The 11,328-nt window shown below is 34.7% G+C and overlaps 1 protein-coding gene across 4 annotated transcripts in view; it reads right to left on the bottom strand.

The window, feature by feature from the left end:
* Positions 1-2,745: 2,745 nt before the first annotated feature.
* Positions 2,746-11,328, bottom strand: part of LOC125269308 (1-phosphatidylinositol 4,5-bisphosphate phosphodiesterase beta-4) — a 61,669-nt gene continuing 53,086 nt past the window's right edge. For all 4 annotated transcript variants that reach the window (XM_048192209.1, XM_048192211.1, XM_048192210.1 and 1 more), the window contains exons 31-37: positions 11,132-11,207; positions 10,858-11,033; positions 8,271-8,372; positions 6,497-6,554; positions 6,312-6,398; positions 5,846-5,882; positions 2,746-3,410 (exon numbers count right to left, since the gene is read on the bottom strand). In XM_048192209.1, the coding sequence (XP_048048166.1) occupies positions 3,325-3,410; positions 5,846-5,882; positions 6,312-6,398; positions 6,497-6,554; positions 8,271-8,372; positions 10,858-11,033; positions 11,132-11,207 (622 nt within the window). In that variant the 3' untranslated portion in view covers positions 2,746-3,324. The remainder of the gene's footprint in view (positions 3,411-5,845; positions 5,883-6,311; positions 6,399-6,496; positions 6,555-8,270; positions 8,373-10,857; positions 11,034-11,131; positions 11,208-11,328) is intronic.

The following is an 11,328-nucleotide window of genomic DNA, read 5'->3' as shown; positions in this document are numbered from 1 at the left end:
TTTCTAGGGTGTGTTTATAAAAGCTACTTAAATATCCTAATTGAAATAAGGCTTAATCCTGGTTTAGCCTAAGCCCTGTCTGTGAAACCGGCCCTATATGTGTTAAAGCAGAACTAAGTAACTTTTTTACCTTCATAAATAGTCCTTACGATGGTTAATTGACTTGTAGTGGTGTGTTTGAGGCGAGCACTAACCCCCTCTGGCACGTCTACGCCAGAAAACAGCACTTGCAAGTTGAGCTGCGCCGACCCGACACAATCTCACCTCGTGTTCACGTTCACGCGAGAGTGACAAAATGCTTTACGGTAATTCAAAAACAATGTATAGCCTATATTATAACTTTATAAGACAATTTCGAAAATACCTTAATTACAACCTATTTCACTATTGTATGATGTTGATTACATTAAGTGCACAAACAACGTGCTTGAAATATAAAATGAATGCCTATGTATGCATAATAAAACACAACCATGCCTAAAAATGTATATTTTAGGATAAGGACTGTTGCAACATACTATGTTCTGTAAAAGTGATTTAATATTAATTTTACGCAATAATAGTAATGTGGTACAGTATACTACTATAATAAATGAATTGTCATGTTAAGTACACAAAAGCATCATTAATTTAAAACATGTAATTTGGAACTATATTGGCAGCCAAAAAATATCACCTAATATAAGCTAAGCTAGGCTAGCAGGCTAATCGGGTAGATGTATGCTATGCTAGTACATAAGCTACTAAAAAACAGTAAGAACGAGAAATGCTTGTTTTCACAACCAATAGCTTCAGTTATATACTAGTATATATGAACCATGTACTTTAAAAGATATTAATGGTCATTATAACACATTTTAAATTATATAAATCGTATTATAATCAGGTGCTAAAAATACAACCCAATAAAAGTCAGTTGAATCACTGGGATCACTCTGGGTCCTAAAGGAGACCTTATTCCTGGGGGGACTCGATTTCTCACCACACCGGCGACAGTGACCATTGGCTACAGGATGTGGGTGTGTCCAGTGAAGTGACAAAGATGATTTAAGCAAATGAAGAGTGACTTAGGGGAGTGGCAACCAATTGGAGTGAAGTCAGTGGAGCTCACGTGATCCGTCACTACATCCTGTAGTGGAGAGCGTCGTCGGTAAAATGGAGGAGAAGCTATCCGGGTATGACGGATGCCTGGTCAGGTCAATGCAAGTAATATATTTTATTGAGTTATATTACTACATGTAATTTTTATTGTAATTGTAAAATAAGTAAATTAAAGCGATCTGGTTGTTATATTTATGCCATGCGAGTTCAACGACGCTGCCAAAATGTCCCTTTACAACAAGATTTTGCAGTGTTGAGTATTGTAGCCAATCACAGGGATTTCTGTTGAAAGTAATGACCAATCAGAGGTGTTTAAGTTACCAGTAGTGAGAATCCACTCAGTATCTCTCAAAATGTTGAATGAGTTTATATTTAGCACAACTTTACTAAGTTCTGCACAAATCCTCTCAGTATAACAAAGCGGAGATGCAATGTAAATAAGATTCATTGTGCAGTTTTAACAGATTCGTTGATTAAAATGATAGTTTTTGACTTCGGTAAAGTTGGTTTTATATTCGCACATTCGGACATCCGTATTCAATAGCCTTGTTAATCACACTACATTGGACATTCAGTGGACATTCACAAGTAAATATGCCATTAAAACAATACTTGCCTATTTTGATCGACTGTGAAAAATGTTGTAAGTTGACAATCGTTGGTTTTCGCAAACATTAATTTATTGCACATTTATTGGAAAGTCTGAATTTATCAGAAGTCCGAATGTGCGAATATAAAACCAACTTTACCGAAGTTAGTTTTTGCTGTACAGACAGCTTCAGTGATTATAAAGGATGCGCTCTTTATTCACCGACTAATTTCATTCACAATTTGAAGAAAAGTTTTTGTTTTTCATGAGACTTTGTGACTTTTCCTACATACTTCAGTACAATTTTTTTTTTTTTTTTTGCAAATGTTATAATAGTGATTGTTGGTAACTATTCTGCTGGCTATAGTGGTAATTTAATGTCTTTTTAGATTTTAAAATAAAAGTTTTTGTTTTCCATCAAGTGATAGTTGTCTTTCATCGTGCAACTTTTAGTTGTACAAATTCAGACAATCTTTGAAGGATGTACAAAAATGTTTAGGTCATCACATCACATTTAATAATAAGCATTTTATGTTGCGTGAATGCAGCTTTCACTCCTATTGGTTGTTGCTTCCAAAAGTCACTTTTCATTTGCATAAAGTTAAACATATCTCACCTTTATCACATCGCAGAACACGCCCACATCTGGTGTAGTGGCACTAGTAGGATTTGTCATGATACCGGAAATCTGCAGCTCTCTTCATTGAAATGAATGGGATTGTGTCGCTGGCAAACCGCGCTTTGAGGCAAGACTAGTGTGAGAAAATCACTTACTAACCTTCTCTGTTTTTACAAACTGAAGGAGTGATTTTTGTTTCTGTGATCAGCAGCGAGTCTTGGCTTTGGTCCGGAGAGCTTCATCTGTAATGAACCTTGAACTTTCATTTCCATGTAGTCCCTGAGCAGACGGATATCATCCGAAGCCATTCAAAAATAAGGGACATCACACGCATTTCAAAGTGTTGAAGAAAGAACATCTGGGATGAAAACACAAAGTCTACCAAGAAAATTAAATTATGATTTTCTATCAATTCAACACATGTACAAAGATTAAGTATTTTGCATGATCTTTATAATATATCAGTATGAAAATCAGTGTTTTTTCTTAAGACTCAAATACATAAATTATATTTTGCTGTGTATTTTACAGCTATATTTCACTTTAGAGGATATTTAAAGTCAACATGAAACAGCATTCACAATCCATTTATGGCATATGTACAAAATATATTTCTGAATATACAAAAATAAATTGATTGCAAGGTAAAAAAGTTGCAGTTCTGTACCAGAATAGCTATCACAGGTTTACAACCACGGTTAATCTTGTTATATATTTTAAAAAGGACAAACAAACATTTAATCTTTATAATAATATGCACTGATAAATAATTTGCAATAAGACCAAGAATGTGTATTAAAAAAAAAAAAAAGAAAAAAAAATGTCAATTTTAATTTCATGCTGACTTTGGGCTTGTAAAACAAAGAAAATCAAATGCTCAGTTTTTCTCAATCATAAAACATCTCTTTCAACATTCATAAAATGTAAATAAATACCAAGCAGACATTACTAAAAACAGATTCCATGCATAAAACGTGCATTTAGCAGTAAAAAAAGTGCGTTTGCGGGTGCGTTCTCACTGCGTGATCTCAAATGAACCGTGAGTTTGACTGGTCAGCAGTCTGTCCTCTCTTGTTTCTTCATGCGCCAGGTCTCTTTGGCCTGTAATGATGACAGTGAAGCATATTAAAGAAGCCATGTTATGCCCTTTTGTTTTCAGACTCTATTAGAACAGATTTTCATGCTTGAATGTTGATTATTTTCCTCATATTCTCCATTGTTGCAGCTCCTCTCTTCCCAGTCTGTCAGTAACGCTCTGTTTAGTTCCTGTCTCTATCACATGACACGTCATGTGTTTTAGTGAGATTAGGCTGGTTGGGAAGCGCCGCTCTGCACCAGCCATCAGTGGAAATGCAATGTGACGTTTAGCGTTTCCTCTGGTGATTGTAGTGGATGGAAAATCTACTCATTTATGCACTGCATTTAAATCAGCAAATAAAACAATCCACCAGCAGACAAAAACATTTCAGTTGTGAACATTTGCAATTTGAAACATGTTAAAGAAATAGTTCATGCATTGCAAAAAAAGATATTTTATCAGCTAGTATTTTTGTCTTGTTTCCCAGTACAAATATCTAAACATTCTTAATTTAAAAAACATTTCCTGGAGAAAATTACAAGTTTTCTACTCTAAAAAAAATGCTGGGTTAAAAACAACCAAAGTTGGGTTGAAAATGGACGAACCCAGCGATCGGGTTAAATGTTTGCCCAACCTGCTGGGTAGTTTTATTTAACTCAACCATTGTTTAAAAATGACTGTATTGCTTTCTTAAAATGAACCCAAAGTATGTTGGAAATTAGCATTTATTAATATGTTTAATAAATGAACATTGAATAATAATAAAACAAACATTTATTAAATTGCTTATTAATAAATGTTCACCTTTTGATTATTAATGTTGCCTCTAGTAATTATGTGTCAAATTTTTCATTTCCAACCTATTTTAGGTTCATATTATACGGAAGAGGATTAGGGCCAATTAATAATAAAAAAATAAAACCATCTCGAGATTAAAGTTGTCAAATTTCGAGAAAAAAGTTGAAATAAAATGTTGAGAATAAAGTCATTAAATTATGAGAAAAAAGTCGTTAGATTATGAGAACAAATTCGTTAAATTACGAGAAAAAAGTCGAGATAAAATGTTGAGAATAAAGTCATTAAATTACGAGAAAAAACTTGTTAAATTACGAGAACAAATTCGTTAAATTATGAGAAAAATGGTGTTAAATTTCGAGAAAAAAGTCGAGATAAAATGTTGAGAATAAAGTCATTAAATTATGAGAAAAAAGTCGTTAAATTACGAGAACAAATTCGTTAAATTATGACTTTTTTCTCGAAATTTAACAACTTTAATCTCGAGATGGTTTTATTTTTTATTATTGCTTGGCCCTAATCCTCTTCCGTAATATTAAGCCAGGCGTATATTCATTTTTAATCAATAGTTGAGTTAAATAAAACTGCCCTGCAGGTTTGGCAAACAATTAACCCAATCACTGGTTTTGTCCATTTTCAACCCAACTTGGGTTGTTTTTAACCCAGCATTTTTTTAGAGCGTATGCTTAAAACTATAAAAATATCTACCAATGGAGTCAGAAAAATAAAGTTCTCTTTTCCTCTTGAATTAAGTTTAGTTTTCTGACCCCATTGGTGGATATTTTTTTCTGTTTTAATCATAAACCAATCGCTTTATTTTGGTACATTTTTCAGAAAACAAGTCTTAATATCTTACATGATTTTGCTTCTCAAGTAAACGTATCTTGATTTAAGATTGTTTTGATATTTCTACTGGAAAACAAGACAAAAGTACATTTTTTTGCAGCGTGCAAAAATTCAAATTCCACCATTTCACTGGAAAAAAATGCTTTTCTTATTTAGTATTTTTGTCTCGTTTCCAGTCTAAAAATTCTTAAATCCAGATGCTTTTACTAGATAAGTAAAATGACTCTAAATTTTGGCAGATAATTTTTCTTGTTTTAAGCAAAAATGCTTTCCCCCCCCCCCAGTTAACAAGAAAAAATATCTGGATTTAAGAATTTTTAGATATTTGGACTGGAAACAAGACAAAAAAATACTAAGTAACAAAAGCATTTTTTGCAGTGTTGTTGCTCCAAACCTGTAAGACTTTCTTCAGTAAAACCTAAAAGGAGAAATTTTAGGTTATTTTGTCCTTTTGGATCTTGACAGAACTGAGTGAACTCTCAGAACAAAGAAAGTCAAATGGGTTTAGAAGGCATGACGGAGAGAAGTTTCACTTTTTTGATCCAAAATTCAGTATTCAATCTATTTTTTACACTGTTGTTTATAGTTTGTACACGCACTGACATCTCCGGATGATTGCAAGCAGAACAAACAGAGAACCCATGAGGAACGACTCGACTTCCTCACACGGCGTCTGTCTGCTCAGTAGTCTGTGAACGTGTGGAGGAGGAGCAATAATTCACAGAAATGATGGAATGGACATCCATACGGGGAGAAATGAAAGAATCATGGGAAAGGGGAGGCGTTGTAAAATTGATTTGTGAGAGGAAAGTCCTACCTTGGCATTGTGATTTTGCATAGCAGGAGTTCAACAGCTAAATAGAAGAGCAAAATAAAATTCATGGTGAGTGATGATTATATCCACATGACAGTTTCATGCATCATCAAACGCGTCATTCCTGCCATGCATTATGTTTTCATGCCACACCATCATATATCTTTAAAAAATCCATCCAATATTTTAAGAATTAAACCATATTAGCAATTTATTAGGATGTAATTAATTTAGAAATATTCCTAATGCTTCTTTTTTTTTGCCTCTTGGCTCCTGTTTGATCAAATCATCATGTCAACAAATTAAAAATACGAAAGAGAAGTCTGAGCGCTTCTGAACGTCTGTTACACCTTTATATAGAAATACAGCCTTAATTACAGAAGCACATTCATTATGTAGAGATTACAGAGTTCAAATGTTACTGCACAGCAGGAATGACCCAAACATTGAGGTACCGGCGGTGAAATACCTCCTCGTTGTGTTTCTCCAGCCTCTCCAGCTGTTCACGCTGAGCTGCCTGGAGTTGCTCGCTCTCTTTGGACTGTTTCATGGCGAGCTGTCAATCAACGCCCATGTTAATTTGCATAATTAGAAACATGCATTTGAAAAAACAAACAAAAAAAAACACATCTGAAACAAGATTAGAAACCTTACCCTCTTTCTTTCTGTAAGAAACTTCCTTGTGTTCGTGCTGTTGAGCTCTCGAACTCTCCTGCAGAAACACCAGCCGTCAGTTGGGTCATTTTTAAAGGATAAAAGTAGATTATTGCTTATAACTTTTGACCAGTAGGTGGCGCTGGCATAAAATTTTGTGCGTGCCCTAAGTGGATGATGACAATGATAATTCTCAAGTTTCACTACAATATACCAAAGCGTTCCCAAAAAACAGAGTTAATTACGTTGACGAATAATTTTCGTAACATTTTTCACTGACGAAAACGAGACGATAACTAAATGAGTTTTGAATGACAAAAACTATGATGAAAATCTATTGACAATTTCTTCAATGAATAAAAATGAGATGGAAATGTTACGGAGGTATGATTTGGGAAGAGATCCAGTCATGTCCTGTGTTGTAGATGCGTACATTTGAATTGTAACATAAGACATAAGTTGGCATACATGGCTCATAAAACGTTAAAAAAAATCTGGGAGAAAGAGAAGAGCAGACATATAAATCTGAAAAAGCGTGACGACACAAAAGAGAGCTCTATTCGGTGTGGTTTTCTGTACGCACACACCAGAAGCGTGCAGCCGCGCTTGAGTACTGAATTTCACGTCTGAATGGACAAATACACACAACATGATGTCAAAATGTCCATTTTGGAGAGTATTCATGTTGTGAGAATATTGCATGTGCATCAGTGTGTTGGATTCCAGCATTCGGTCTTAAAATATGTCAGAGCCATTGTTTTGTCTCAAAATGCACACCAGTAATGTTTTTTTTCTAAGGTACGTTTATAAAAGCTACTTAAAAACCCTAATTGAACCAAGGCCTAGGCTAAGCCCTGTCTGTGAAACCAGGCCCATATGTTCTTCTTCAGTAGAAGTGGTTTTATTTCATTTTAAGATAATGTATTATATGTCACAGCAGTTACGTGTCTGTCTTGCATGTTTAAATTTTAATATCATTCATATTAACAGGTTAATAGATGTTTTCTCCAGGAGTAGCCTATATATAATGCATTTGGAAATTAATGCATTACAGATTTCGTCGACTAAAATCGTCAACTAAAACTAGACTAAACCTAAAACCAATTCAGATGACTAAAACTAAATGATGGCATTTTAGTCAAAAGACTATGACTAATACTAAATCAAAAAAAAATTGCTGTCAAAATTAACACTGCCCAAAACACACCCTCAGTTCCTCTTTGACGTTCTCAATTTATTGGTGTGTTCAAGTCAAAATGTTATGAAAATCAAGTTTGGTCTGAAGATTGATGATAAGAGGCAATTGTTTTTGAAGTTTTGTAGAAAAAAAACTGTCTATAAAGGGGTTCAAAATGATGCAAAAGCATATATGGTTTCCTCCAATTGTTGTTTTGAGGTTTTGACCAACACCTTTCGGGATAGTGCCAATAAAAGTTTCATCTCATTATATCGAAGCATTGTGTAGATGGGGTTTATTTTCCTGAATGACGTAGGCTACTTACTGTATGGTCAAATTTGGGGAGAATAACAAGAAAGTTATTGAAACAAGAACTGAGCATCATCCATGCAATCAGAGAAGAACAGAATAATACTTCTAGATGGTGTTTTACCCTTAAAAAAGAGCAAATTATATGGATGAAATTGCTCAAGATGGTTCTGTTTGGCCATTACACTGTAATAGCAATGTCTCAAAATACAAGCAAAACACAAAGAAACGGCGTAATGCTGCTCGCATGAGCTTTAAAGGGAATTGCTGCTGAGCAGTTATTATTACCGTTCCCTCTCAGCCTTGTTCTTTATGCTTTTGTCTTGACTGATGGCTTTGCTGCTCTCCATCGAGGTCTTTGCTTGGGTGGTTCGCAGCTCTTTACTCTGTCTGTAAGAGGAGGAGGAAAATAATTCAATCGGTTTTTATGACAAACATCGGTTTGCTCTATAATGTTAAAAGTAGGGATATATTTATACGCTGTGCATCGGTAGAGATTTTCTTTTTTTTTTTTAAAGTTTCCCATACAAGTTTTGCACTTTGACTGTAAGTATTTTGTTATGAATCACATGGTTATTAAATATATAAACAATTTTTATTTTATATCCAGCAAAAATAACTAATTTGTGAGACTTATTGCAATATAAAAGGATATAAACTGGTGTGATAATATCTTGTTTGCACTGTGCAACAAAAGTATTTGCTGTTATAATAATAAACGCTTGATAACTATGTGGAGTTAATGTAAAATATACAATAAGAACACAGAGAACAAAACAGCAGCTGCAAGAAAAGATACACACGTCATATGGAACAAAAGCCCATAAGAAACACACACAAGGGAGAATTCAGTGAGAATGAATTGCACCTGCTGATAGCGCTGTTTAGCAAGCACAGACTGCATTGTTTCAGCACCCGATTCACTAAAGGAATTATGCAAATCAGGTAATGCCTCAAACACGCCCACAAAATTAGTGCTGTTCACAATTGGCATGGAGCAATTCCCCGGCGCACAGGCCGGATCCGAGCGGCCGTTTGTGGAGGATGCAGCAGACGACATTACCGGGATTGCAAATGCTTGACTTCACACTTGGATATATGCCCGGTTATATCCATCATTTAATGAATTACTGCTGACATGATCAATAGAAACTGTACACACACGTTAATTGCAATTAGCAGGCACACAGTGATGTCCTTTGTGAATCCAGAAGGCACTGTTTGCATAGAAAGGAGGCAAGTTTGCCCAGAAAATAATGACACTGACTTCATTGGTATCAAATAATATCCTCATATAACCTTTTTGTTTACAACTTATATAATTTAAATATATTAATAAATACAGGTGCTGGTCATATAATTAGAATATCATCAAAAAGTTGATTTATTTCACTAATTCCATTCAAAAAGTGAAACTTGTATATTATATTCATTCATTACACACAGACTGATATATTTCAAATGTTTATATTTCTTTTAATTTTGATGATTATAACTGACAACTAAGGAAAATCCCAAATTCAGCATCTCAGAAAATTAGAATATTGTGAAAAGGTTCAATATTGAAGACACCTGGTGCCACACTCTAATCAGCTAATTAGCTCAAAACACCTGCAAAGGCCTTTAAATGGTCTCTCAGTCTAGTTCTGTAGGCTACACAATCATGGGGAAGACTGCTGACTTGACGACCATTGACACCTTGCACAAGGAGGGCAAGACACAAAAGGTCATTGCGAAAGAGGCTGGCTGTTCACAGAGCTCTGTGTCCAAGCACATTAATAGAGAGGCGAAGGGAAGGAAAAGATGTGGTAGAAAAAAAGTGTACAAGCAATAGGGATAACTGCACCCTGGAGAGGATTGTGAAACAAAAACATTCAAAAATGTGGGGGAGATTCACAAAGAGTGGACTGCAGCTGGAGTCAGTGCTTCAAGAACCACTACGCACAGATGTATGCAAGACATGGGTTTCAGCTGTCGCATTCCTTGTGTCAAGCCACTCTTGAACAACAGACAGCGTCAGAAGCGTCTGACAAAAAGGACTGTCTATCAGTCTGTCTGTAATGAATGAATATAATATACAAGTTTCACTTTTTGAATGGAATTAGTGAAATAAATCAACTTTTGATGATATTCTAATTATATGACCAGCACCTGTATATACACTACCGGTCAAAAGTTTTTGAATGGTACGTTTTTTTTAAAGAAGTCTCTTCTGCTCAACAAACATTTATTATTATCAGTTTTGAAAACAAGAATAAATTACAGCTTACTATATATTCACATAGAAAACAGTGATATTAATTTGTAAAAGTATTTCACAATATTACTGTTTTTACTGTATTTTGGATCAAATATATGAAGCCTTGGTGAGCAGAAGAGACTTTAATTAAAAAGATTATTGGAAAATGTTTACACACGATCATACTGTTTTAGGCTTTTCGCTTCAAAGTAGCACATTTGATTCAACTACTATGTATGTCTATTATTATTATTATTATTATTATAAATCAATATATTATATAAAACAAAATACATTGTAAATATAAAAAATACTTATTTTGGTAAAAATATAAATATTTAAAATATTTTATGATTAAATATAAAAAGGAAATATGGTAACTTTTCATGTTGACTCAATTAGCTGCATGCCACAAAATTTCCCAACATGTCAGAAACTGAGTGATTCATTAAAGCAGAAAGCTTTAAAGACATGAAAATCTTTGTAGAGAGATCCAAGTTCTCCAACGACGCAGGTCATTGTCCTGAGGCCAGCGATGAAGAGGGGAACAGACTTCACGGACACTATACTAGCTTTCATCTACATTCAGTCGAACTCAAAGTTTGGTGGTTTCTTCAGAACAGAGCTCTCTCTCACCTCTCATGGACGAGCGTGAGATGATGTGTTTGCTGCTCCTGCTCCACGAGCATCAGCTTTCGGAGCTGCTCACACTGCTGGATCACGTGCTGCTCCCTCACATTCTGTTCCTCAGCCGACTGGCATCTGATCATCTCAGCCCATTCTGACGCGTGAGCCGCAACCACGTCCTTTACCTGCCGTACAGGGACAAAACAAAACTTTGTTTTAATATTCAAATTGCCAAAACGAGAAGCTGGAAATTGAATGAAACAAATGAAATTCAACTCGATACCTTGGATTTGTGATTTATTGTTACAGTCTTAATTTGCCTTTCGATGTCTCTGCTCATTTCAAGGCTGTAACTTTCACTGAGGATGAACACATAATGAGTGTGTTATACTTCACAATGTTCTGGCTTTGTTTTACAAGGTTCATAGCGTGATATGTAAATATTTTAAAGGATATTCTTCAAATTTTTTTATAAATATT

Source organism: Megalobrama amblycephala, linkage group LG5, assembly GCF_018812025.1.
Source record: "Megalobrama amblycephala isolate DHTTF-2021 linkage group LG5, ASM1881202v1, whole genome shotgun sequence".
In the NCBI taxonomy this organism is placed as follows: Eukaryota; Metazoa; Chordata; class Actinopteri; order Cypriniformes; family Xenocyprididae; genus Megalobrama; species Megalobrama amblycephala.
This window is presented reverse-complemented; position numbering and strand designations above follow the sequence as displayed.